Genomic DNA, 27669 nt, shown 5'->3' on the forward strand with positions numbered 1-27669 from the left:
GCATCCCACTGGAGCTGGATCCGGACGGGACGGGTAGAGGTAACCCCGGTTGCACTGGTCGAGGCGCTGGAGAGACTTCCTGTCTCTCCCAGCGGTCCATTGGTCGAGGCGCTGAAGAGACTTCCTGTGACTCCCAGCGGTCCATGGTCTGGACAAAGCGATCCATCATGGCACCGAGATGTTGTAGCATTGCCGCGTGTTCCTGGACGCGCTCCTCGACTCCTCTAACCGGGGTACCTGCTCCTCGACTCCTCTAACCGGGGTACCTGCTCCTCGACTCCTCTGACCGGGGTACCTGCTCCTCGACTCCTCTAACCGGGGTACCTGCTCCTGCTGACTCCATGGTGGGTGAAAGATTCTGTCAGGTGTGTGGTTACTGGTAGCGAAGTCAGGTGCAGGAGAGCAGAGATTTGTGAACAGGCGCACACTTTATTGAGGCAAAAGTGCAAAACGCGCAAAACAGTCACAAGAATTATGTTTAAAAATAAACACCTTCGTGAAAATACCACGGAGAAAAAAAAAACAGTCTGGCGTGTCAACAATAGACACGTAACACAAACAATCTTTCACAAAGACATGACGGGGAACAGAGGAATAAATACATGTAGATTGATTGGGGAATGAAAACCAGGTGTGCAGGGAACAAGAAAAAACAAATGGATACATGAATAATGGAGAGGCGATGGCTAGAAAGCCGGTGACGTTACCGCCGAATGCCGCCCGAACAAGGAGAGGAGCCGACTTCGACGGAAGTCATGACAAGCAGGTGTATCTCACTGGTCACCCCCAAAGCCAATTCTTCCTTTGGCCGCCTCTCCTTCCAGTTCTCTACTGCCAATGACTGGAACGAACTGCAAAAAAATCACTGAAGCTGGAGACTCTTACCACAGCTCACAGATCACTGCACCTGTACATAGCTCATCTGTAAATAGCCCATCCATCTACCTACCTCATCCCCATACTGTTATTTATTTATTTATCTTGCTCCTTTGCACCCCAGTATCTCTACTTGCACATTCATCTTCTGCACATCTACCATTCCAGTGTTAATAATTGCTATATTGTAATTACTTCGCCACCATGGCCTATTTATTGCCTTACCTCTCTTATCCTACCTCATTTGCACACACTGTATATATATTTTCCTACTGTATTATTGACTGTATGTTTGTTTATTCCATGTGTAACTCTGTGTTGTTGTTTGTGTCGAACTGCTTTGCTTTATCTTGGCCAGGTCGCAAATGTAATTGAGAACTTGTTCTCAACTGGCCTACCTGGTTAAATAAAGTTTGGTACATGTTTGGTAGTGTCTGAAGCTCAACACTACTATTTATGAGAAGTATGTTACTGAGAGGACTGTTACTGAGAGGACTGTTGCTGAGGGGACTGTTACTGAGGGGACTGTTACTGAGATGACTGTTACTGAGGGGACTGTTACTGAGGGGACTGTTACTGAGAGGACTGTTACTGAGGGGACTGTTACTGAGGGGACTGTTACTGAGGGGACTGTTACTGAGGGGACTGTTACTGAGAGGACTGTTACTGAGGGGACTGTTACTGAGATGACTGTTACTGAGATGACTGTTACTGAGATGACTGTTACTGAGGGAACTGTTACTGAGAGGACTGTTACTGAGAGGACTGTTACTGAGATGACTGTTACTGAGGGGACTGTTACTGAGAGGACTGTTACTGAGGGGACTGTTACTGAGAGGACTGTTACTGAGGGGACTGTTACTGAGAGGACTGTTACTGAGGGGACTGTTACTGAGGGGACTGTTACTGAGGGGACTGTTACTGAGGGGACTGTTACTGAGAGGACTGTTACTGCCATAACCCTCTGGGGAAACATGTGATCTGAGGTGGTTGAGTGGTAAGGTGTTGTTACCGGAGGTAAAGGTGTGTTAATTCATACACACTCTACCCTGTGGTGTGCCACACACACACACACACACACACACACACACACACACACACACACACACACACACACACACACACACACACACACACACACACACACACACACACACACAGCCACCTCCCTCTCTCCCTCACTGTATGCCTCTACGTGTTCTGTAATGATTAACCCCTTTTCTGCATTCACGCTCTTCTCTTTCACTTCTCAACGTCAACGTGCTTCTCATTCTGGACACGCAGGAAGAGACACAGGAAGAGACACGGGAAGAGACACGGGAAGAGACACGGGAAGAGACACGGGAAGAGACACAGGAAGAGACACGGGAAGAGACACGGGAAGAGACACAGGAAGAGACACGGGAAGAGACACGGGAAGAGACACAGGAAGAGACACAGGAAGAGACACAGGAAGAGACACAGGAACACACGCAGGAAGAGACGCAGGAAGAGACACAGGAAGAGACACAGGAAGAGACACAGGAAGAGACACAGGAACACACGCAGGAAGAGACACAGGAAGAGACACAGGAAGAGACACAGGAAGAGACAGGGGGAATCATAACACCACTACGGAGGGATGATGACCTAGCTTGCAGCTCAACCACACAGGATTCCTACACTACTGGATTCACGCTGTAAGAAGGTGAATTATAAATGTACTGTATATGTGTGCTTGGTAAACAAATAATGAATCGGCCAGAGTTCGTATTCCTGCCATAATCAAATGTTTCTCATTTTGCACGTGTTTGAATAGGAAAAAAGTCAGTCAGTCTGTAAAAGTGTAGACAAAGACGTGAATTCATAACTTGTCTCATAAATTATGTGAATACAATGATGGTTACTCATGTTGTTATGGTAGAGACTATCCTCTAACTAGGTGTGGAGCAGACAGACAGACAGACCAGTATAACACCCCTCTGGCTACCAGTTATTAAGAGCTCACAGGATTGGACGTTACAAAACAGGGACAATTCATTTCTGTTTAAAGTACTGCAGTTGACTCTGGAATGTTGACGTTGGCCTTCCTGGTTTCACGGTCTTTACTCTCTGCTGAGAGGACGCACTGAGACTCTGAGGACACACAGTCCAACGTAAGAACTCACAGGTTCAGGCAGAGCCGAGCCACTCCTTCTGAAATAGCCTACCGACTGAGGCACGTATTAAAGCTCTCAGCGGAGAAAATATTTAGAGTAAGAGAGAGAGAGAGAGAGAGAGAGAGAGAGAGAGACAGAGAGAAAGAGAGAGCGAGAGAGAGAGAGAGAGAGACAGAGAGAGACAGAGAGAGAGAGAGAGAGACAGAGAGAAAGAGAGAGAGAGAGACAGAGAGAGAGAGAGAAAGACAGAGAGAAAGAGAGAGACAGAGAGAAAATATTTAGAGAAAGAGAGAGAGATAAAGAGAGGGAGAGTTAAGAAGCTTCGTCAGGGTTAGTTAACGTGTGTAGTGAGTTTGCTCTATTCACTCTGTTTATGCATGGTCTGATTGACTGACTGTCTGTCTGATTGTCTGTATCACTGGCAGCTGTTGGTGTTAAATACTTTGGATTCCTTTCCATCAACCAGAACAGGTTTAGACAGAGAAGGGGAGGCATTAAGATACTGTTTAGCATCCCAAATGGCACTCTATTCCCTATATAAAGTGTGTAGGTCTGGTCGAAAGCAGTGCACTATAGAGGGAATAACATGCCATTTGGGAGAGTCTCAGTTATCAGAATGCTGACACAACAACATTAGTCTGAACTAGCTAACTAGTAACTAGTAACTAACTAACTAACCAACCAACTAGAATACACATGATTTCTGATGTGGAAACATGTTACAGTGAAATGCACTGCACCCCTTTGTTTGTAATTCAGATATAGAAGGATTGTTAACGTGTTTACTGGGTTAATAACACAGTTAATTTCTGTTCGTGCAGGTGACTATCGGGTTTGAATCTATGACTCCATGATGAATACACATGTGGTTATGAGAGACGGACGAGCGCTGTCAAGGTATGTCATTACTGTGTTTTACTGACTCTGTTTATTATTCCATGATGATAGACTACGTGAAGGGTTTGTACAGAAGGCTCGAGAAGGAACGAGAAGTGTAAATTAGAGTTCAAAAGTCCAAGCGAGATACCGTATATACATAACAACTAGGGTAGGTGTGCTATAACAAAAGGAGAGTTATGCTTTCAGTTTTCGTACTGTATATCTCAGCTGCGTATTATCCTGTGCTTTATATCCATTCTAATATCTTAGATGTTATACCAGAATGTTATGGCATTCTAACAAATTCACTATTAAACATACACAGTAAAATTGCAAGAGTTAATTCAACTTCTCCTAAGGAGTTAAATTTAACAATATTTTGACGTTTATATGGTCCAACCCTTGTTTTTGTGTTAAAACTACTCTGGTCATGGTGTTGATATTTTTGCAGTTAAACGACAGTAAACGGAGCAAATATCAAACTCTCTGAGAGTTGCTTAAATTTAACTCCAATTTACATTTGTACTATTTTCAGTGTTGTTTTTTTTTTTATGTAACCTTTGTTTAACGAGGCAAGTCAGTTAAGAACAAATTCTTATTTACAATGACGACCTACCCCGACCAACGCTGGGCCAATTGTACGCCACCCTATGAGACTCCCAATCACATGCCGGATGTGATCAAGGCTGGAATCGAACCAGGGACTGTAGTGATGCCTCTTGCACTGAGATGCAGTGCCTTAGACTGCTGCGCCAATCAACTCCCTTGCAATTTTAAATGAGCAATTAACACCAACAGAGTACATTTCTCTTTCAGTTTATTACCTTTCAGTTATAAAGGTGTAAAGGGTAAATAGTTCTTAATGTGGCATGTTAGGGTGGATTGCAATGTGATATCCAATCTGTGTTGGCGGCCAATCTGCAGAAAAATATCTCCTGCTGGAAATAATAAATCAAACACCCTCCTAACTAACACACCACCCTGAACCACATAAAACAAATACCCTCTGCCACGTCCTGACCAAACTACAAAAACAATTAACCTTATACTGGCCAGGACGTGACAGTCACCATGTCAACTGGAACATTTATCTCACTAACGGTTATCATAAATCCATCCACTTACATTACCTTTATTACATTATTATATTATATTATATTACATTATTGGATCAGTTTAGAAAAAATGGTTTCTTATCTTTTTGTGTTGCATAAAATCAAAAAACATTCAACGTACATGAAAAAAAACACAGATGTTGAAATAAACAATTAAAAAACAAAATCAACCTGCAACAGAGCATGCTGGGAAATATGACAATGGGGTCCATCCCACATCTGTGGATAACTCCATAGATTTAACTTCCTGTCTCTGGATACTCTTAATGGAGTTAAAGGTACTCCGTCCCAATGAACTCCAGGCAGTGTACCACTCTCTTCAGGGATAAGATAACTCCCAATAGAGTCAATTTAACACAAATTTATTTCAAACTATCCTTCATTTACTGTGTACATTGTGTTTCTTTCAGGGCTGAGTTCTTATCATTGCTGGACACGTACAACTGTTTTCTAAAAGACAAGACCCAACAGCATCTTGTCTTCTATGAGGTAGGTTGACCCTCCACTGACTTATTTAAATTGTTTATTTGCACCAAAGAAAACAAGGGATTAAAAACAAATAAAACCCCAAAAAACGATTTAGTAATTAAATCAATTTTGGAAATCAAACTTCTGCAGTTTACATTTTAGTTAAAGTTTAATTTATTTGCACTAATTTGAAAATAAGTGATAAACAACAATAAAGATAACTAATAAATACAAAAAATGGTGTAAGTGGTGGAATCCCAATGGCTGACATGAAAACCACACCACATAAAAACCTATATACAAGACACAAGTACAACAATTAAAAATGTTTGTTACAACAGATAACACAAACAACTAATTATAAATGTATAAATCAATAAATCACTAAATCACTAAATAACTTATTTTGTTTAAATGTGATATGAGAGTTAGTCTTCATGGAGGAGATTACTGAGTAGTGTGGTTCATCAGGCTGACCCCCAGTCTTCATGGAGGAGATTACTGAGTAGTTTGGTTCATCAGGCTGACCCCCAGTCTTCATGGAGGAGATTACTGAGTAGTTTGGTTCATCAGGCTGACCTCCAGTCTTCATGGAGGAGATTACTGAGTAGTTTGGTTCATCAGGCTGACCCCCAGTCTTCATGGAGGAGATTACTGAGTAGTGTGGTTCATCAGGCTGACCCCCAGTCTTCATGGAGGAGATTACTGAGTAGTTTGGTTCATCAGGCTGACCCCCAGTCTTCATGGAGGAGATTACTGAGTAGTTTGGTTCATCAGGCTGACCTCCAGTCTTCATGGAGGAGATTACTGAGTAGTGTGGTTCATCAGGCTGACCCCCAGTCTTCATGGAGGAGATTACTGAGTAGTTTGGTTCATCAGGCTGACCCCCAGTCTTCATGGAGGAGATTACTGAGTAGTTTGGTTCATCAGGCTGACCCCCCCAGTCTTCATGGAGGAGATTACTGAGTAGTTTGGTTCATCAGGCTGACCTCCAGTCTTCATGGAGGAGATTACTGAGTAGTTTGGATCATCAGGCTGACCCCCAGTCTTCATGGAGGAGATTACTGAGTAGTTTGGTTCATCAGGCTGACCCCCAGTCTTCATGGAGGAGATTACTGAGTAGTTTAGTTCATCAGGCTGACCACCAGTCTTGTGTTATATAGATGGATTTCAGAATTAACCTGGAAGAATCCATTGAAGGGTTTAGGTAAACTGTCTTAACAACCACACTACAGGTAACCTCACCTTAACAACCACACTACTGTCTGGGAGGTGGAAGAATCCATTGAAGGGTTTAGGTAAACTGGGACCTGGAAGAATCCATTGAAGGGTTTAGGTAAACTGTCTGGGACCTGGAAGAATCCATTGAAGGGTTTAGGCTAAACTGTCTGGGAGGTGGAAGAATCCATTGAAGGGTTTAGCTAAACTGTCTGGACCTGGAAGAATCCATTGAAGGGTTTAGATCAACTGTCTGGGAGGTGGAAGAATCCATTGAAGGGTTTAGGTAAACTGTCTGGGAAGAGACCCATTGAAGGGTTGAAACTGTCTGGGAAATATGGTATTTGTAGATGAAAGTGCATAATTGCCGTACATTGATGTCGTAAATAGAGAAGATATTAGGTTTCTTAATGAAAGGTGCAGATGGAGCCACGTAGTTAGAGATGGCTAGTCTTACAAATGGATTTTGTATGATGAGTAATTTGTGTAGGTAGGAGGCAAATGTACTGGCCCAGACAATATCACAGTAAATGAGATATGGGTAAATTAAGCTATAGTAAAGAGTTAGGAAGCAAGCCTGATGAACCAAACCAGGAATCTTTCTGATGATACCAACACATTTCTTCACTTTACTGCAGACTGAATGAGAAGGATCTTTCCAGGACACCTTCTCATCAGTCAGAACTCAGAGGAATCTAGTGGATGTACCTGTTCCATTTCTTCACTTTACTGCAGACTGAATGAGAAGGATCTTTCCAGGACACCTTCTCATCAATCAGAACTCAGAGGAATCTAGTGGATGTAACTGTTCCATTTCTTCACTTTACTGCAGACTGAATGAGAAGGATCTTTCCAGGACACCTTCTCATCAATCAGAACTCAGAGGAATCTAGTGGATGTAACTGTTCCATTTCTTCACTTTACTGCAGACTGAATGAGAAGGATCTTTCCAGGACAACTTCTCATCAATCAGAACTCAGAGGAATCTAGTGGATGTAACTGTTCCATTTCTTCACTTTACTGCAGACTGAATGAGAAGGATCTTTCCAGGACACCTTCTCATCAATCAGAACTCAGAGGAATCTAGTGGATGTAACTGTTCCATTTCTTCACTTTACTGCAGACTGAATGAGAAGGATCTTTCCAGGACACCTTCTCATCAATCAGAACTCAGAGGAATCTAGTGGATGTAACTGTTCCATTTCTTCACTTTACTGCAGACTGAATGAGAAGGATCTTTCCAGGACACCTTCTCATCAATCAGAACTCAGAGGAATCTAGTGGATGTAACTGTTCCATTTCTTTGCCACCAATTCACATTCTGGATCTTTTGTTTTTTTCTTTACAATCTTTCTTATTCTTACTAGTGAATTTAATGAAGTTAGATATTTTTTACATTTAAAAATTATTTTTTTATCTGGAACCATTCATAAAATGTGGCCATTCCTGAGTTGGCTACATTAATTTTTGTGTGATAAATCCAGTTGGTATCGTCAGCAAAGAGAATGGGAAGTACGGTAGAAGATACAGCTGCAAGGTCATGGAGATAGATTAGGAATAACAAAGGTCCAATTATCAAACCCTGTGGGACGCCACAGGATATCTTGGCCCTGGTACATGCACAGCCGTTGCATAAACAAATTGTTTTGTAACATAAACATAACGACAAATCCAGGCTGTTTCACAACCGGCCGTGATTGGGAGTCCCGTAGGGCGGCGCACAATTGGCCCAGCGTTGTCCGGGTTTGGTTGGTGTAGGCCGTCATTGTAAATAAGAATTTGTTCTTAACTGTCTTGCCTAGATAAATAAAGGTAAAACAAATCAAATAAAAAATTTAAAAAAACATGCCAAGTGCGTATTCATTGTTTTTAAGGGCTGTAAAGATGTTATCCAGGAGTTACAAAAGAGCCCTATCTGTGGATTGGTGCTCATATAGAATACAGTGTTGATTCAAATGTTTCAACATTCTGTTATAAACCATTTTTTCTAGGATTTTAGAAAAACACAGTACAGGTAAGGGGCGGTAATTTATAAAAACAATCTGGGATCCACAGATCTGTATAGGGGGATAACTTTGGCAACTTTCAAATCTTTAGGAGCAATACCAGTTTGCATTGATTTGGTGAAGATATTCATTAGATGCTCAGTGATCGAGGAAGACACTGGCACCAATCTCATCATGACCTGCTGCTGATATCTTTAAGTTACCAATTACCTCCATCACCACCATTACATCAGGAGGATCAAACTGAAGCAGAGGAAAGGGAAATGTCCCCTTAATGTAATACAAGGGATTTCCATGAGTTCTCAATTTTCTTTGACAGAGAAAAACCCACACTGACAAAAAAAGTAATTAAATTAACATGAAATAACATCAGCTGATTTACAACAATACATTGAGATGTGATAGTAGAAGATACCTTTTTATTATTCAACAGTTGATTGATAATTTTCCAAGTTGACTTTATATTATTTAAGGATTCTTCGAAAATATATTTTTGGGGATATACGAAGTAGGAGATTAAATTTGCTCATACACTTTTTGTAATTTGCAGAATTACAAAGGAGACAAACTTCTTTATTTTTTATTATTATTTTTTTAAGAGAAGGTTTTCAGACCGGTTGTAAAGCAAGGTTTCCTGAACCCTTCTGCTGCCCTCCTACATGGGTTAACTAAGGGAAAGCAGTTGCAACAAACAACATCTTAAAGCGATCACAATTACTTTAGTTCAATATTCTACATTTAATGCTACTAATCCTTCCCATCTGTTCATGTCCAGCTGCCAAAGAGAAGTGGAAAAAGTGGTCAGAAATGTCAGTATAAAGTATACCTCTATTAGCCACATTATTCAAAGAATTAGTAAAAATATGATTAATAAGGATGTCAGATTAATTGGTCAGTCTGGTCTGATAGATGGAGTATAAAGTATTCAGGCTGATAGATGGAGTATAAAGTATTCAGTCTAATAGATGGAGTATAAAGTATTCAGTCTAATAGATGGAGTATAAAGTATTCAGTCTAATAGATGGAGTATAAAGTATTCAGTCTAATAGATGGAGTATAAAGTATTCAGTCTGATAGATGGAGTATAAAGTATTCAGTCTAATAGATGGAGTATACAGTATTCAGTCAGATAGATGGAGTATAAAGTATTCAGTCAGATAGATGGAGTATAAAGTATTCAGTCAGATAGATGAGGGGATATAGATAGATGGAGTATACAGTATTCAGTCTGATAGATAAAGTATTCAGTCTGATAGATGGAGTATAAAGTATTCAGTCAGATAGATGGAGTATAAAGTATTCAGTCTAATAGATGGAGTATAAAGTATTCAGTCTAATAGATGGAGTATAAAGTATTCAGTCTGATAGATGGAGTATACAGTATTCAACAAGTCAGATGTCAGTAAGGGGTTGTCATTTTTAAATACTTGTATGTTGTAATGACCAAATAGAAAACACATTTTATCCAAGGATATCAATGAAATTACCAATGTCAGAATCGGGTGGCCAATAGATGCATCTAATTACCACTTTTTAACCAGCCCCCAAAAATATTCAATGTGTTTAAAGCTCTGTACTGCTGTACCATTAAGCCCTAACCAATGTGTTTACAGCTCTGTACCATTGAACCCTAACCAATGTGTTTACAGCTCTGTACCATTGAACCCTAACCAATGTGTTTACAGCTCTGTACCATTAAACCCTAACCAATGTGTTTACAGCTCTGTACTGCTGTACCATTGAACCCTAAACCAACATGCATGTTATGTTTGAAATGTTAAGACTAAAGAGCTGTGTTTATCTCCACTAGAGAGACGGAGACGTGGCGTTCGAGGGTTTCCTGAATATCTCCTGGGGAGTACGGCAGCCCATCAGGCTCAAAATACAGGATGACAAACAACCGTTCACCAGCCTACTGTCACCTGACCCAGTCAGTCCAATCAGTCCTCATGGAGGCAAGAGGTTACCTTTGACCTTTATCATGCGTATTGTCAATACCACAGAGTCACAGTTAAAATGGAGTAATACAAGCATCACTCAGGCTAAACCCTCTCTGTCTGTCAGGGGGATGACACGATGGGGGGAGTTTGAAGACCTTCATCAGATCAATGAGACAGAGGAGATCAACAAGCAGGATCCTCCAGAGGAGACTAACAACCACACTACAGGTAACCTCACCTTAACAACCACACTACAGGTAACCTCACCTTAACAACCGCACTACAGGTAACCTCACCTTAACAACCGCACTACACGTAACCTCACCTTGACAACCGCACTACAGGTAACCTCACCTTCACAACCACACTACAGGTAACCTCACCTTGACAACTACACTACAGGTAACCTCACCTTCACCATAACAACCACACTACAGGTAACCTCACCTTAACAACCGCACTACAGGTAACCTCACCTTAACAACCACACTACAGGTAACCTCACCTTAACAACCACACTACAGGTAACCTCACCTTAACAACCACACTACAGGTAACCTCACCTTAACAACCGCACTACAGGTAACCTCACCTTAACAACCACACTACAGGTAACCTCACCTTCACAACCACACTACAGGTAACCTCACCTTCACAACCACACTACAGGTAACCTCACCTTCACCATAACAACCACACTACAGGTAACCTCACCTTGACAACCACACTACAGGTAACCTCACCTTCACAACCACACTACAGGTAACCTCACCTTAACAACCACACTACAGGTAACCTCACCTTAACAACCACACTACAGGTAACCTCACCTTAACAACCACACTACAGGTAACCTCACCTTCACAACCGCACTACAGGTAACCTCACCTTCACCATAACAACCACACTACAGGTAACCTCACCTTAACAACCACACTACAGGTAACCTCACCTTGACAACCACACTACAGGTAACCTCACCTTGACAACCACACTACAGGTAACCTCACCTTAACAACCACACTACAGGTAACCTCACCTTCACAACCACACTACAGGTAACCTCACCTTAACAACCACACTACAGGTAACCTCACCTTAACAACCGCACTACAGGTAACCTCACCTTCACAACCACACTACAGGTAACCTCACCTTAACAACCACACTACAGGTAACCTCACCTTAACAACCGCACTACAGGTAACCTCACCTTCACAACCACACTACAGGTAACCTCACCTTAACAACCACACTACAGGTAACCTCACCTTAACAACCGCACTACACATAACCTCACCTTAACAACCACACTACAGGTAACTACAGGTAACCTCACCTTAACAACCTCACCCTGACAACCTCACCCTAACAACCACATTACGGGTAACCTCACCCTGACAACCACATTACGGGTATTTGGTATTTTACCAAATAGGGTGATCTTCTATAAACCACCCCTACCTTGTCACAACACAACTGATTGGTCAAATGCATTAAGGAGGAAAGAAATTCCACAAATTAACTTTAAGGCACACCTGTTAATTGAAATGTATTCCAGTTGACTACCTCATGAAACTGGTTGAGAGAATGCCCAGAGTGTGCAAAGCTGTTATCAAGGCAAAGTGTGGCTACTTTCAAGAATAAAAAAAAAGTTTGGATTTGTTTAACACTTTTTTTGGTTACTACATGACTCCATGTGTTATTTCATAGTTTTGATGTCTACACCATTGTTCTACAATGTAGAATATAAAAAAAAAACTTGAATGAGTAGGTGTGTCCAGATTTGACTGGTACTGTATATTTACACCACCGGTCAAAAGTTTTAGAACAACTAAAAGGGAGAGGAGCAACTGTCCATTTTAAGTCAGAGGGGATGCAACCACTGGTCAGGGATGAGTTTGATGAGGGAAGTGAGGAATGGGAGAAGGTCTCCAGAGATCTGAAGATAGGAGGGGATGGGGTTGAGCGGGCAGGTTGTCGGGTGGCCAGACCTCAGTAGTTGCAGGATGGCATCTGGAGAGAGAGGGGAGAAACAGGTCGAGGCGTAGGGTAGATCTGGAGAGAGAGGGGAGAAACAGGTCGAGGCGTAGGGTAGATCTGGAGAGAGAGGGGAGAAACAGGTCGAGGCGTAGGGTAGATCTGGAGAGAGAGGGGAGAAAGAGGTTGAGGCGTAGGGTAGATCTGGAGAGAAAGAGGGGAGAAACAGGTCGAGGCGTAGGGTAGATCTGGAGAGAGAGGGGAGAAACAGGTCGAAGCGTAGGGTAGATCTGGAGAGAGAGGGGAGAAACAGGTCGAGGCGTAGGGTAGATCTGGAGAGAGAGGGGAGAAAGAGGTCGAAGCGTAGGGTAGATCTGGAGAGAGAGGGGAGAAAGAGGTCGAGGCGTAGGGTAGATCTGGAGAGAGAGGGGAGAAACAGGTCGAGGCGTAGGGTAGATCTGGAGAGAGAGGGGAGAAACAGGTCGAGCGTAGGGTAGATCTGGAGAGAGAGGGGAGAAACAGGTCGAGGCGTAGGGTAGATCTGGAGAGAGAGGGGAGAAAGAGGTCGAAGCGTAGGGTAGATCTGGAGAGAGAGGGGAGAAACAGGTCGAAGCGTAGGGTAGATCTGGAGAGAGAGGGGAGAAACAGGTCGAGGCGTAGGGTAGATCTGGAGAGAGAGGGGAGAAACAGGTCGAAGCGTAGGGTAGATCTGGAGAGAGAGGGGAGAAAGAGGTCGAGGCGTAGGGTAGATCTGGAGAGAGAGGGGAGAAACAGGTCGAGGCGTAGGGTAGATCTGGAGAGAGAGGGGAGAAACAGGTCGAAGCGTAGGGTAGATCTGGAGAGAGAGGGGAGAAACAGGTCGAGGCGTAGGGTAGATCTGTGTGAGTGAGACCAGTGGACTCAATAGGCTGAGTGAATGAGTAGCAGATACCGTCAATATTTTTTTCCAAAGTCGTTGACAAAGTCACCTGCAGAGAGGGAGGGGGAGGGTGTGGAGGAGAAGGTAGAAATTAGTTTCAGGGTAGACCATGACATTTAATGTTAGAAAGTGGCTTTAGCAGCAGATACAGAGGAACAGAAGGTAGAAAGGAGGGAGTGAAAGTATGATAGGTCCTCCGGAAGTTTAGTATTTAATTTTTAAAAAAATTCAGCTGCCCGCAGCCCTGTTCTATAAGCTCGCAATGAGTCACTCAGCCATGGAGCAGGAGGGGAAGGCCGAGCCGGCAGGGAGGAAAGGGGATAGTGCGAGTCATAAAACGCGGAAAGGGAGGAGAGTAGGTTCGAAAAGGCAGAATCAGGAGAAAAGGATTTAGCAGAAGGGAGAGAGAGTGAAGATTGCCATGGTGCATAACCCTCGGTAGGGGCTAAGTGGTTAGAGTTGGAGGAAATGGAAACAAAGTACTGATCAGAGACCTGGAGGGGGTAGCAGTGAGATTAGTAGGAGAACAGAGACCTGGAGGGGGGTTACAGTGAGATTAGTAGGAGAACAGAGACCTGGAGGGGGGTTACAGTGAGATTAGTTGGAGAGCAGAGACCTGGAGGGGGGTTACAGTGAGATTAGTAGGAGAACAGAGACCTGGAGGGGGGGTTACAGTGAGATTAGTAGGAGATCAGAGACCTGGAGGGGGGTTACAGTGAGATTAGTAGGAGAACAGAGACCTGGAGGGGGGTTACAGTGAGATTAGTAGGAGAACAGAGACCTGGAGGGGGGTTACAGTGAGATTAGTAGGAGAACAGAGACCTGGAGGGGGGGTTATTATATAGTTATTATTATATATGTTATAGAGTATTGCCTGCCTTGTGAGTTGAAGGGGATTGGAAAAGGATGAGATTAAGAGGCAAGGAGGGGAAAGAGATTCGAAGGCGGAGGTTGAAGTCACCAAGTACAAATAGCGATGAGCCATCGTCGGGAAATGAGTTTATCAAAGTGTCAAGCTCATTGGATGAACTCTCCAAGAGCACTTGGTGAGCGATAGATGACAATAATGTTAAGCTTGAGTGGACAAGTGACAGTAACAGCATGGAATTCAAATGAGAGGGAGAAAAGATAAAATCTCCACTTAGGAGAAGTGAGTAGTAGCCCTGTGACACCACCGATCGACTACGACAGAACACATAGTAATGAAGAGAGAGCAGCTGAAGTAGCAGTGTTCTCTGGGGGTGATCATGTCACCGTCAGGGACAAACTGAACGGCAGCCTAGGCTGAGATGAACTCTGCATTCTTAACTGCAGATCCAAACAACTCCAGAGACCCGGAATTCGACATGGGTTGTGCGTGCAAGGTACACTAAATTAGAAGGGTTGTAGCCAAGGGGTTGGGGAGTGTCTGTGAAGCGTACAGGGAGAGGTGAGAACAGGTATAGAAAACACACACATAGTTGACAAATCTACAAAATGATAAGCTGTAAATAACTAGGTAAGATATTAAAGTGAGAGAGTGGTGTGGAGCCTTCCTCTCTTCTCTTCTCTTCTCTTCTCTTCTCTTCTCTTCTCTTCTCTTCTCTTCTCTTCTCTTCTCTTCTCTTCTCTTCCTTCCTTCCTTCCTCTCCTTACTTCCTTGAATAATTCGGCAGAACCGTCTTTGTTTCAGTGACAAAACCACCACTTACAGCTACCACTGAGAACCCAGGGGAGACTGAAGAACTAACCCTAATTACTGATTGCCTAGCAGAGGTGAAGAGCACACCTCCCTGTACTAATTGCTGATTGCCTTGGAGAGGTGAAACCACTCCCCCTCCAATACAGCCACTGATTACCAAAACAAGTTATAAATTGCCCCTCTCCTTAGTCCTGGTTGATGTGTCAACAACTGTCTTCAAGTTGTGAGCAGTCAGCAGTTCACACACACAAAGTAGGTCACTGGGAAGACAGGCAGCACTTAAAGTAGATGGACCTAGTTAAACTTCTCACTCCTGGAGATATCAGGAGTCTTCTAGCTATAGAACCCCTCCTGGAGATATCAGGAGTCCTCTAGAATCACTCCTGGAGATATCAGGAGTCCTCTAGCTGTAGAATCACTCCTGGAGATATCAGGAGTCCTCTAGCTGTAGAATCACTCCTGGAGATATCAGGAATCCTCTAGAATAACTCATGGAGATATCAGGAGTCCTCTAGCTGTAGAATCACTCCTGGATATATCAGGAGTCCTCTAGCTGTAGAACCAGTCTTGGAGATATCAGGAGTCCTCTAGCTCTAGAATCACTCCTGGAGATATCAGGAGTCCTCTAGCTATAGAGCCCCTCCTGGAGATATCAGGAGTCCTCTAGCTATAGAACCCCTCCTGGAGATATCAGGAGTCCTCTAGCTATAGAACCCCTCCTGGAGATATCAGGAGTCCTCTAGCTCTAGAATCACTCCTGGAGATAGCAGGAGTCCTCTAGCTATAGAACCCCTCCTGGAGATATCAGGAGTCCTCTAGAATCACTCCTGGAGATATCAGGAGTCCTCTAGCTCTTGAATCACTCCTGGAGATATCAGGAGTCCTCTAGCTCTAGAATCACTCCTGGAGATATCAGGAGTCCTCTAGCTGTAGAATCACTCCTGGAGATATCAGGAGTCCTCTAGCTGTAGAATCAGTCTTGGAGATATCAGGAGTCCTCTAGCTCTAGAATCACTCCTGGAGATATCAGGAGTCCTCTAGCTGTAGAATCACTCCTGGAGATATCAGGAGTCCTCTAGCTCTTGAATCACTCCTGGAGATATCAGGAGTCCTCTAGCTCTAGAATCACTCCTGGAGATATCAGGAGTCCTCTAGCTCTAGAATCACTCCTGGAGATATCAGGAGTCCTCTAGCTCTAGAATCACTCCTGGAGATAGCAGGAGTCCTCTAGCTGTACAATCACTCCTGGAGATATCAGGAGTCCTCTAGAATCACTCCTGGAGATATCAGGAATCCTCTAGCTGTAGAATCACTCCTGGAGATATCAGGAGTCCTCTAGCTCTAGAATCACTCCTGGAGATATCAGGAGTCCTCTAGAATCACTCCTGGAGATATCAGGAGTCCTCTAGTTCTAGAACCCCTCCTGGAGATATCAGGAGTCCTCTAGCTGTAGAATGAAGCACACTGAGATGGAGCCTGAGAAGCTAGTCCCCATCGACGATGGCTATCAATCATTGTGGCTAGGCGATTCAATGGTAATGTCGCCCAACTCTACTGTCCAGGGAGCTACAGGAGTTATGAAAGCTGTACACTGCGCCCCACCCCAACCAAGCAGAAGACAGAGGTGGAAGAGGAGCAGTCCAACCTGATCCGCTGTATGAGTGATGCTTCCCTGGTGAAGAGGAGGGTGAAGAGGAGTCCACAGAGAGAGAGGAACAGACAACACTGCTTCTCCATCAATGGACACTTCTATAACTACAAGGTAACGTCGATGAGAGAACTGACCTGATCGTTACCAACCTAGGACATGATTTGATCCATCAAATCACATTGGATGAAAATTACGTTCTAAAAATAATGTTTCTTGTGTAATAGCTGTGTCATATTCTCTGTTTTTTTATTTCTTTGAATGCTGGGAGTGTTTAGTGCATGCTGGGAATTTTACGAGTGGTGTCTGGAGTTAGATCGCCTGTGTTTTCTTCCTTATTTCCTTTTCTTGGTGGTTTTCCTTTTCAATGAATATGATGGGTTTTTTTGTGGTAGAATTAGATATTTTGTATTTCCTGTTGGTATTGCCCAGGCTTCGGTGGGGATGGCGACCCACAGAAGAGCGTCTGCTGTCCTGCTGTGTGCTGCCTTGCTGTCCTGCTGTGTGCTGCCTTGCTGTGTGCTGTCCTGTGTGCTGTACTGTGTGCTGTCCTGCTGTGTACTGCCTTGCTGTCCTGCTGTGTGCTGTCCTCCTGTGTGCTGTCCTGCTGTGTGCTGTCCTGCTGTCCTGCTGTGTACTGCCTTGCTGTCCTGCTGTGTGCTGTCCTGTGTGCTGTCCTGTGTGCTGTACTGTGTGCTGTCCTGCTGTGTACTGCCTTGCTGTCCTGCTGTGTGCTGTCCTCCTGTGTGCTGTCCTGCTGTGTGCTGTCCTGCTGTGTGCTGTCCTGCTGTGTGCTGTCCTGTGTGCTGTCCTGTGTGCTGTCCTGCTGTGTACTGCCTTGCTGTCCTGCTGTGTGCTGTCCTGCTGTGTGCGTACTTCTTTAAGGTATGTTTAAATAAGTTATGCCGTTATTTTCTCCGTCAACAAGGGTAATGATTTCGAATGTACCGCCGTTTATTCCCAATGAGCTATTGGCCCGAAAGCGAATTGCAGTTTGGGAAGATTGCAAATTCAATTAAGATTGTCTTTTTGGGTTGTTAACACTTGGCTCTGAAACAGGTTGTTGTTTCGGTGACAGGTGTTTTGTGTTTTTGGACTCACCGGAGCAGGCTTTGGAGTTATCGTTTAAAGTCAAGTATGACAACAGATTGTATGTGGCTTATGCTAGTACGGGTAGTGAACGGTGTTTTGAGTGTGGGGATGTTGGTCATAAGCGACATGCTTTCCCGAAAAGGGAGAAGGCAGAAGGATATGCGCAGGTGGTCCTCGTAACTCCTCACTGATGTAGGGAGAGGTGGTCCTCGTAGCGCCTGGGCCCACTGATGTAGGGAGAGGTGGTCCTCGTAGCGCCTGGCCCACTGATGAGGGAGATGGGCCTCGAGCGCCTGGGCCCACTGATGTAGGGAGAGGTGGTCCTCGTACGCCTGGGCCCACTGATGGGGAGAGTGCCCGAACGCCTGGGCCCACTGATGTAGGGAGAGGTGGGCCTCGACGCCTGGGCCCACGATGTAGAGAGGTGGTTAAAGCCTGGGCCCACTGATGTAGGGAGTCCCGAATGTCACTGATTAGGGAGAGGGGTCCTGTAACTCCTCACTGATGAGGGAGAGGTGGGCCTCGCAGCGCCTCACTGATGTAGGGAGAGGTGGGCTGACAGCAGTAGAGCAGCGACAAGCACCTGTTGCTGAGGAACAAGTTGTCCGTGTTGAGGGCACTGAGTTGCAGCTTGTACCAGAGGGGAACATGGCGTCTGATGTTCAGCAGAAAAACATTGTTGGATGTAAGGATGGATCTTGGGAGCCATTTCCCCAGACTGGTGAGGAGATGCCCAGTACGAGTGATGGGGTACAGAAGAGGGTTCAGGTGGAGCTAGTCTCCCAGGTAGTGGAGGAGATGTCCACTACTAGTAATGGGGTTCAGGTGGAGGAGATGTCCACTACTAGTAATGGGGTTCAGGTGGGGCTAGTCTCCCAGGTAGTGGAGGAGATGTCCACTACTAGTAATGGGGTTCAGGTGGGGCTAGTCTCCCAGGTAGTGAAGGAGATGTCTACTACTAGTAATGGGGTACAGGTGGAGCTAGTTTCCCAGGTAGTGGAGGAGATGCCCACTACGAGTAATGGGTTTCAGGTGGGGCTAGTCTCCCAGGTAGTGAAGGAGATGCCTGGTATGAGTGATGGGGTTCAGGTGGGGAGTGTTGAGAGGGATGGGTGCAGAGAGGAGTCAGGGGTCTGTGGCCTCAGTTGAGGAGGATCAGGAGAAGGATATCTCTATTGATAAGATAGCAGCTGGTGATGACTCAATTTACAATTTTAAAGTAGGTAAACGGGTTCCTGGATCAGACTTTTGGGAAATCTGTCAAATTGACAGATTTCTTTGATGTTGATAATAAGTTTGTGAGGTCAGCTGTGGTGTTACAGAAGACGGTGGGGTTAGACCAGTTGAGTGTGAAGAGAAGCGTTTCCTCTTGAGGAAATTTGTTACTGCTGTTACGGCAGCAAAAGGTAGTGGGAAACGTGGTCAGGTTAAGAGAAAATGAAAACAATGATCATGCCCTTTTAGGGAGTGTTATTTTCTCTGTCTTGTTTCTCTGTTGCTTCTGATTTTCAATTGCAAGGATCCTTAATCAACGTAGACAAACTGAGCGTGATATGTCATCATATAGTACATTAGCAAACTCACTTGGATTATTTTGGCTTTGGGGCGAGCCTTGCATTTCGTTTTTCAAAGTGGGTGACAGAAGCAAAATGGCCACCTTTTACCGAGATGTGCTCGGCGTGAAGATTTTGCGTCACAAAGAGTTTGAAGAAGGATGTAAAGCAACTTGTAAGGGCCCTTATGATGGAGAAGACAACGGTCGGCTTTGGGCCAGAGGATGATGACTTTGTGGCTGAACTGATCTACAATTACATAGTGGGAGAATATTGTCTGGGCAATGACTTTCTGGGTTTGACTCCGCAGTCTAGCCAGGCTGTCAGCAATGCTAAGCAGCTTGGTTGGCCCCTCACTGAGGGGAACTGCTTGGTTGGCCCCTCACTGAGGGGAACTGCTTGGTTGGCCCCTCACTGAGGGGAACTGCTTGGTTGGCCCCTCACTGAGGGGAACTGCTTGGTTGGCCCCTCACTGAGGGGAACTGCTTGGTTGGCCCCTCACTGAGGGGAACTGCTTGGTTGTTTGAGTGTTTATTGTGTTGTGGGTTCCCAGACCCAATAAAGGTTCTTTAAAACTGTCTGTCTGTCTGTCTGTCTGTCTGTCTGTCTCCTGTGTCTCTCTGTTTCTCTCTGTTTCTCTCTCTATGTGTGTCTGTGTCTTTCTCTGTGTCTCTCTCTTTCTCTGTTTGTCTCTCTCTTTCTCTGTGTCTCTCTCTCTCTCTGTGTCTCTCTCTCTTTCTCTGTCTCTCTCTCTCTCTCTCTCTAGACGGCTATATTCACTCCATCCTATGGAACACCCACTAACGTCCGCATCAACAGCAAAATGACAACACATCAGGTCATATCACAGCTCCTTCAGAAATTCAAGGTGAATTATGTCAAACTACCAGGTTGTATTGTTGTTAGATCACTTGGGGGGGGGAAGTCTTCTGGTTTGGATGTAATAGTATGTGTGTCTGGTTCACCGCTGGGTTTCCACTTTGTGTTGCAGATAGAAAATGATCCCAATGAGTTTGCCCTCTACTGTGTCCATCAAAGTGGAGGTACGTTGTGTCATTGTCTTCCAGAACACGACTGATGCTGATATCCTTCTGACATCATTAACACGTTGGACATGGGTATAATTGGTGTAAACTGGGGTTCTCCAATGTTTTTTCCAGGGTTCGCCACTGTTAAGGTTCTCCATTGTTAGGGTTCTCCAAGGTTATGGTTCTCCAAGGGTTAGGATTAATAGTGTCTGTTTCCTCCTATAGAGAAGAAGAAGCTGTCTGACTCAGACCTGCCGCTGTGGGAGAGGCTTGTCCAGGGCCCAGCGGAGATCATCATGAAGATGTTCCTCATGGACAGAGATGAAGAGGAAGTCAGCAACGATGTGAGTGTCTGCCTTCAGCAGGGTTTTGAGGCCAGAATGAGTTTTTGGGTCACTAGCCACACACAGTGCACTAACCCCTGCCTATGACTGGCTCTGCTCTCTACCCAGGTGGCCCAGTACCTCAACCTGGAGCTGCCCATCCTGGAGGGGGTTCTAGTGAAGCTGGAGGAAGAGGAGAACAGAGCAGTGCAGAGAATCACCACCAAGTGAGTTATGAAGGAGTTACACTATCCTAATTGTTACCTAAAGTAGAGGTGGACCGAAACATTCAGACTGGGTTCTGGGTTAACATGCACTGAATCAACCCCTTCAGGTCAACTGGGTCAATCTGGAATCTAAACCGTAGTGTGTTTACCCTGTGTCGCCTGTAGCTAAACGGTGATGTGTCACTGTCGTAGAAATATTGGTCCAATAATATTTCTCAGATCCCGGAACTTGTAAATTCAAATAGACTTTATTACAAAGTAACAAACTGAGCTGGTATGGATCAACTGTTTTTCCCAGCCTCAGCACACTGCTTTTATACAGTTTCATCTTTACATTACATACATAGTCACTGTTCTCTACGTAAATGATCAACTCTTTCTGGCTTCGCGCCACTATTGTTTCCCACCCTACGTTCTTTCTTTGAGGCTTTTTCCCACCTCTACAAATCACTGAACCAATTTTATTGGTGGCGCAACTGTGACAGTTTGGTTAAAAAATAATAGGGGCCCGTACCAGGCTGCAGTCACAAGTACATTCATTATATAGATTATATCAGCACGCACCAAACTATAGTCACAAGTACATTCATTATATAGATTATATCAGCACCCACCAGGCTATAGTCACAAATACATTCATTATATAGATTATATCAGCACCTACCAGGCTATAGTCATAAGTACATTCATTATATAGATTATATCAGCACACACCAGGCTGCAGTCACAAGTACATTCATTATATAGATTATATCAGCACCCACCAGGCTATAGTCATAAGTACATTCATTATATAGATTATATCAGCACGCACCAAACTATAGTCACAAGTACATTCATTATATAGATTATATCAGCACGCACCAGGCTATAGTCATAAGTACATTCATTATATAGATTATATCAGCACGCACCAAACTATAGTCACAAGTACATTCATTATATAGATTATATCAGCACGCACCAGGCTATAGTCATAAGTACATTCATTATATAGATTATATCAGCACGCACCAGGCTGCAGTCACAAGTACATTCATTATATAGATTATGACGTTTCTTGTCCAGTCATGCATCTGTATTACAAGGTGTGTCTGTTTCTTTTGTATATTGTCTTATCCTATACAGGTGTGGTTACAGGTTCTTTTTAAAGCTTTTATTATTCAGTTTCATGACATTATTATTTCACAATATGCTACTGAAAAATCACCGACGTGCCACCTGTAGCTAAACGGGGACGTGTCACCTGTAGCTAAACGCTGACGTGTCGCCTGTAGCTAAACGCTGACGTGTCACCTGTAGCTAAACGCTGACGTGTCACCTGTAGCTAAACGCCGACGTGTCACCTGTAGCTAAACGCTGACGTGTCACCTGTAGCTAAACGCCGACGTGTCACCTGTAGCTAAACGCCGACGTGTCACCTGTAGCTAAACGCTGACCACCTGTAGCTAAACGCTGACGTGTTGTTTTTGTGTCCCATAGGTACAACCAGCAGCAAATAGTCTTGTCTCAGCTTCTCAGCTCCAAGATCATCAAGACCGAGACAGAAGTGTGAGGAGTGGACTTCACGCAGACTTGACTGCACACTTCACGCAGACTGGACTTCACACAGATTGGACTTCACGCAGACTGGACTTCACATAGACTGGACTGCACACTTCACGCAGACTGGACTTCACACAGATTGGACTGCACACTTCACACAGATTGGACTTCACGCAGACTGAACTGCACACTTCACGCAGACTGGACTTCATACTTCACGCAGACTGGACTGCACGCCGACTGGACTTCACGCCGACTGGACTTCACACAGACTGGACTGCACACTGCACACTTCACACTTCACACAGACTGGACTGCACACTTCACGCAGACTGGACTGCACACTTCACGCAGACTGGACTGCACACTTCACGCAGACTGGACTTCACACTTCACGCAGACTGGACTTCGTACTTCACGCAGACTGGACTGCACCCTTCACACAGACTGGACTGCACACTTCACGCAGACTGGACTGCACACTTCACGCAGACTGGACTGCACACTTCACACAGACTGGACTTCACACAACACATACCAGAACAACAGTACACAGAATACAGGAGGGGACAGACTGTCCAGGGAAGAGGATGTTCAACATTAAACTGATACATTTTGTGTCCCAAATGGCACCCTATTCCCTATATAGTGCACTACCTTTGACCAGGACCCTATTCCCTATATAGTGCACTACCTTTGACAAAGACCCTATTCCCTATATAGTGAACTACCTTTGACCAGGGCCCTATTCCCTACAGAGTGCACTACCTTTGACCAGGCTGTTGCGCTGTATAGGGAATAGGGTGCCATTTGGGACTCATGCATACTACACCATAACTAAACCTGAAAGATTGCAGGAGAAAACAGATGTCCAGGGAAGATATTGTTCAATGTTAACGTGAAACGGATGTTATACAGCAGACGATGATCAGAGATGAACTGAAAGCAACAAGTAGAAAAATAGGAAACGTTAAATATGTTAATATTTTTCAATGAACCTGATGCATCTAATAGAAAGTCCTTTTGGTACGAGAACGACTAGTCATCCTTCCACCTACACAGCTGAACGACTAGTCATCGCTCCATCTACACAGCTGAACGACTAGTCATCGCTCCACCTACACAGCTGAAGGGGTAGTCATCCCTCCACCTACACAGCTGAAGGACTAGTCATCCCTCCACCTACACAGCTGAAGGAGTAGTCATCCCTCCACCTACACAGCTGAACGACTAGTCATCCCTCCGCCTACACAGCTGAAGGGGTAGTCATCCCTCCACCTACACAGCTGAAGGACTAGTCATCCCTCCACATAGACAGCTGAAGGGGTAGTCATCCCTCCACCTAGACGGCTAGCTCCAGAACGACTAGCCATCCCTCCACCTACACAGCTGAGTGGAGTAGTCATCCCTCCACCTACACAGCTGAATGAGTAGTCATCCCTCCACCTACACAGCTGAACGGAGTAGTCATCCCTCCACCTACACAGCTGAACGGAGTAGTCATCCCTCCACCTACACAGCTGAACGGAGTAGTCATCCCTCCACCTACACAGCTGAACGAGTAGTCATCCCTCCACCTACACAGCTGAACGAGTAGTCATCCCCTACACAGCTGAACGGGTAGTCATCCCTACACAGCTGAACGAGTAGTCATCGTTCCACCTACACAGCTGAACGAGTAGTCATCGCTCCACCTACACAGCTGAATGAGTAGTCATCCCTCCACCTAGACGGCTGAATGAGTAGTCATCCCTCCTCCTACACAGCTGAAAGGGTAGTCATCCCTCCACCTACACAGCTGAATGAGTAGTCATCCCTCCACCTAGACAGCTAGCTACAGAACGACTAGTCATCCCTTCACCTACACAGCTGAATGGAGTAGTCATCCCTCCACCTACACAGCTGAACGGAGTAGTCATCCCACCACCTACACAGCTGAACGACTAGTCATCCCTCCACCTACACAGCTGAACGGAGTAGTCATCCATCCACCTAGACGGCTAGCTCCAGAACGACTAGTCATCCCTCCACCTAGACAGCTGAAGGGGTAGTCATCCCTCCACCTAGACAGCTAGCTCCAGAGCGGCTAGTCATCCCTCCACCTAGACAGCTGAAGGGGTAGTCATCCCTCCACCTAGACAGCTAGCTCCAGAGCGGCTAGTCATCCCTTCACATAGACAGCTGAATGAGTAGTCATCCCTCCACCTACACGGCTGAATGAGTAGTCATCCCTCCACCTACACAGCTGAATGAGTAGTCATCCCTCCACCTACACAGCTAGCTCCTGTTTCTGTAATAGATGCTCAGCAACACAACAAATAAATGCTAGCTAGCTCCCAGTTTGTACACTGGTTTGTTACTGTTGAATCATGTGAAGTGATTCATTTTTCAATAACACACGGCTAGCTAGCTAACTGGCTAGCGGAGGTGTTCTGATCACTAACATTATGGTTGGAATGTACTTTTGACCAATCAGATTACTTGGCCCAGACTAACTGTTTAATAAGCCCTATAAAGTGGTAGTCTGATCATAGCAAAGATTATAATTACCCAAGATTGGACAGCGGCGTCATTTACACTGGGAGCCCCCTCCGGATGCTTCATGTTTTTTCTGGAGGCCGTACATATATTTTCAGCTTCCTGTGATTACAGGACGTGACTTAATTAGGGGTCATAGGGGTGGTTTTGAAGAGTTTAAAACGTTTATTTTTTTTATTTTTTACATATCTGTGACCAGTGGACAGTTATGACCCGGCATGTGAAATCTGAATTCAATCTGCCCAAAAAGGATTGTTGATCTCCATTGGACGCAATTGTCTTACAGTACCAGAGGGGTCTATATGTCTGTCCCCACCACCTTCTTCAAAATACTTTCCATTCTTAACCAAAATTCTGGAGAAAATTAGTTTTCAAAACAGCTAAAGGATTTTTAAAGTGCCAACTGTATTTTTGACAAATTCCAATCTAGTTTGCGGCCCACCACAGCGCACAGACAGCGTTAGTTCAATTGGTAAATGATCCTAGAGCCAACATGGAGACAGCCTTAGTGGTAAATGATCCTAGAGCCAACATGGAGACAGCCTTAGTGGTAAATGATCCTAGAGCCAACATGGAGACAGCCTTAGTGGTAAATGATCCTAGAGCCAATACAGGTGCCAAACAGCTCTATGTCCTTGTACTCTTTGACTTAAATGGTGCATTCCTCACAGTTGACCATGATGTCCTTCTGGACAGACTGGAGAGGTGGGTTGGCCTCTCCGGTCCAGTTCTAAATTGGTTTAGAACCTGTTGTACCGTTCAAGAATTTTTGGTCAACCTTGGTGAACATAACTCAGAGAATATACAAACTGTGTTAGTGATTTAAACTCTTGGATGGCTCAACTTCCTCCAGCTAAATCAAGACACTCCTGAGGCAATTATTGTTGGAGCCAAAGCACAGAGAGAGAATCTCGACGCACATTTTAATTCACGGGCAATAAAGATAAAACACCATGTAAAAAACCTAGTCATTATTTTAGATTCTGAACTCCATTTTGAATCACACATTAGGAATGTGACCAAAATAGCTTTTTACCACCTGAGGAACGTTGCCAAGGTGCAGCCGTTTCTTTCTCAGGCTGATATAGAGCGACTCATCAATGCTTTTATTACAATCAGGCTTGACTACTGTAATGCTCTCCTGTCTGGTCTACCCAAGAGAGCCATTGTTCAACTGCAAAACATACAGAATGCTGCAGCACGGGTACTGACCAAGACCAGACGGGAAGCACACATTACATCGGTTTTAAGGTCTCTACACTGGCTGCCTGTGAGTTTTAGAATTAATTAAAATATTTTTCTAACCCCAATACATACATGCTCTTAAGTTATGTACCCAGTAGGTCCCTCAGTTCCTCTGGCACAGGCCTTTTAACTATCCCAAAGCCCAGGACCAATAGGCATGGAGAGACAGCCTTTTAACTATCCCAAAGCCTAGGACCAATAGGCATGGAGAGACAGCCTTTTAACTATCCCAAAGCCCAGGACCAAGAGCCATGGAGAGGCAACCTTTAGTTACTATGCCCCCAGCCTCGGGAATAGCCTGCCAGAGAACCTGGGGGGAGCTGAAACTGTGGACGTATTTTAAAGAGATCTTAAAACACATCTTTTAAGCTTTGATTTTCCTTAGGGTGATTTTTGAGTTGTTCAGTTTTTGTTATTCTTTAGTTGTTTTATCTTCTTATGTTTGTCGTTTCAGTTTTTATTTTCATTTATTTTTTTTCTTCCTGTGAAGCACGTTGTGTTGCATTCCAAGTCTGAAATGTGTTGTATAAATAAAGTTTGATTAGATTTGACCTGTCTTTCACCAATTTCAGCTTTATCGGCATTTTTTTTTTTTTGCCTTGAATGCAATGTATTGACGAGAGAAAGTGTGTCGTGGGAATATAGAGGATTGTTTGAGGAAATAGTGACAGACAAGAAGTTCCAAGTTTAAATAGTCTTATGTACGTGACACACATGGTATACATCATCCAACAAAATGCTGACTTGCAGGTTCCTTCTCGACAGTCAGAAATAATAAAATATTAGAATAGGAACATAAAGGTAGTTCCTTTCATCCTGGAAAAAGAGTCCAATTCAGACTCAGGAGGTGTGGCATCACTTGAGGAGGCGTCACTTGAGTGGGTTGAGTCACTGACGTGATCTTCCTGTCCGGATTAGCGCCCCCCCTTGGGTTATGCCGTGGTGGTTGAAGATATCCCTCTAGTGGTGTGGGGGCTGTGCTTTGGCGAAGTGGGTGGGGTTATATCCTGCCTGTTTGGCCCTGTCCGGGGGTATCGTCGGACTGGCCTCAGTGTCTCCCGACCCCTCCTGTCTCAGCCTCCAGTATTCATGCTGCAGTAGTTTGTGTCGGGGGGCTAGGGCCAGTCTGTTATTTCTGGAGTATTTCTCCTGTCTTATCCGGTGTCCTATGCTCCCTATAATTCTCTCTCTCTCTCCCTCTCCTTCTCCCTCCCCTCCCGGAGGACCTGAGCCCTGGGACCATGCCTCAG

General features: G+C 44.7%; 1 protein-coding gene across 5 annotated transcripts; it reads left to right on the top strand.

Annotated features, from left to right (window-relative positions):
• Window positions 1-2087: 2087 nt before the first annotated feature.
• On the top strand, window positions 2088-26970 carry rassf6 (Ras association domain family member 6). Of its 5 annotated transcripts, none has more exons than XM_014146815.2 (11): window positions 2088-2555; window positions 3836-3911; window positions 5419-5497; window positions 10511-10662; window positions 10765-10868; window positions 16783-16982; window positions 20280-20381; window positions 20505-20556; window positions 20767-20885; window positions 20994-21091; window positions 22574-26970. In XM_014146815.2, the coding sequence occupies exons 2-11, from the start codon at window positions 3865-3867 to the stop codon at window positions 22644-22646; spliced, it is 1026 nt and encodes a 341-aa protein (XP_014002290.1). In that variant the 5' UTR covers window positions 2088-2555; window positions 3836-3864; the 3' UTR covers window positions 22647-26970. The 5 variants fall into 5 exon arrangements, with proteins under 5 accessions (XP_014002290.1, XP_045550184.1, XP_014002280.1 ...); XM_014146805.2 differs by having other exon boundaries at window positions 2089-2563; XM_014146826.2 differs by lacking the exon at window positions 2088-2555 and adding an exon at window positions 3193-3361.
• Window positions 26971-27669: the final 699 nt, after the last annotated feature.

This window comes from Salmo salar, chromosome ssa01 (assembly GCF_905237065.1).
Source record: "Salmo salar chromosome ssa01, Ssal_v3.1, whole genome shotgun sequence".
In the NCBI taxonomy this organism is placed as follows: Eukaryota; Metazoa; Chordata; class Actinopteri; order Salmoniformes; family Salmonidae; genus Salmo; species Salmo salar.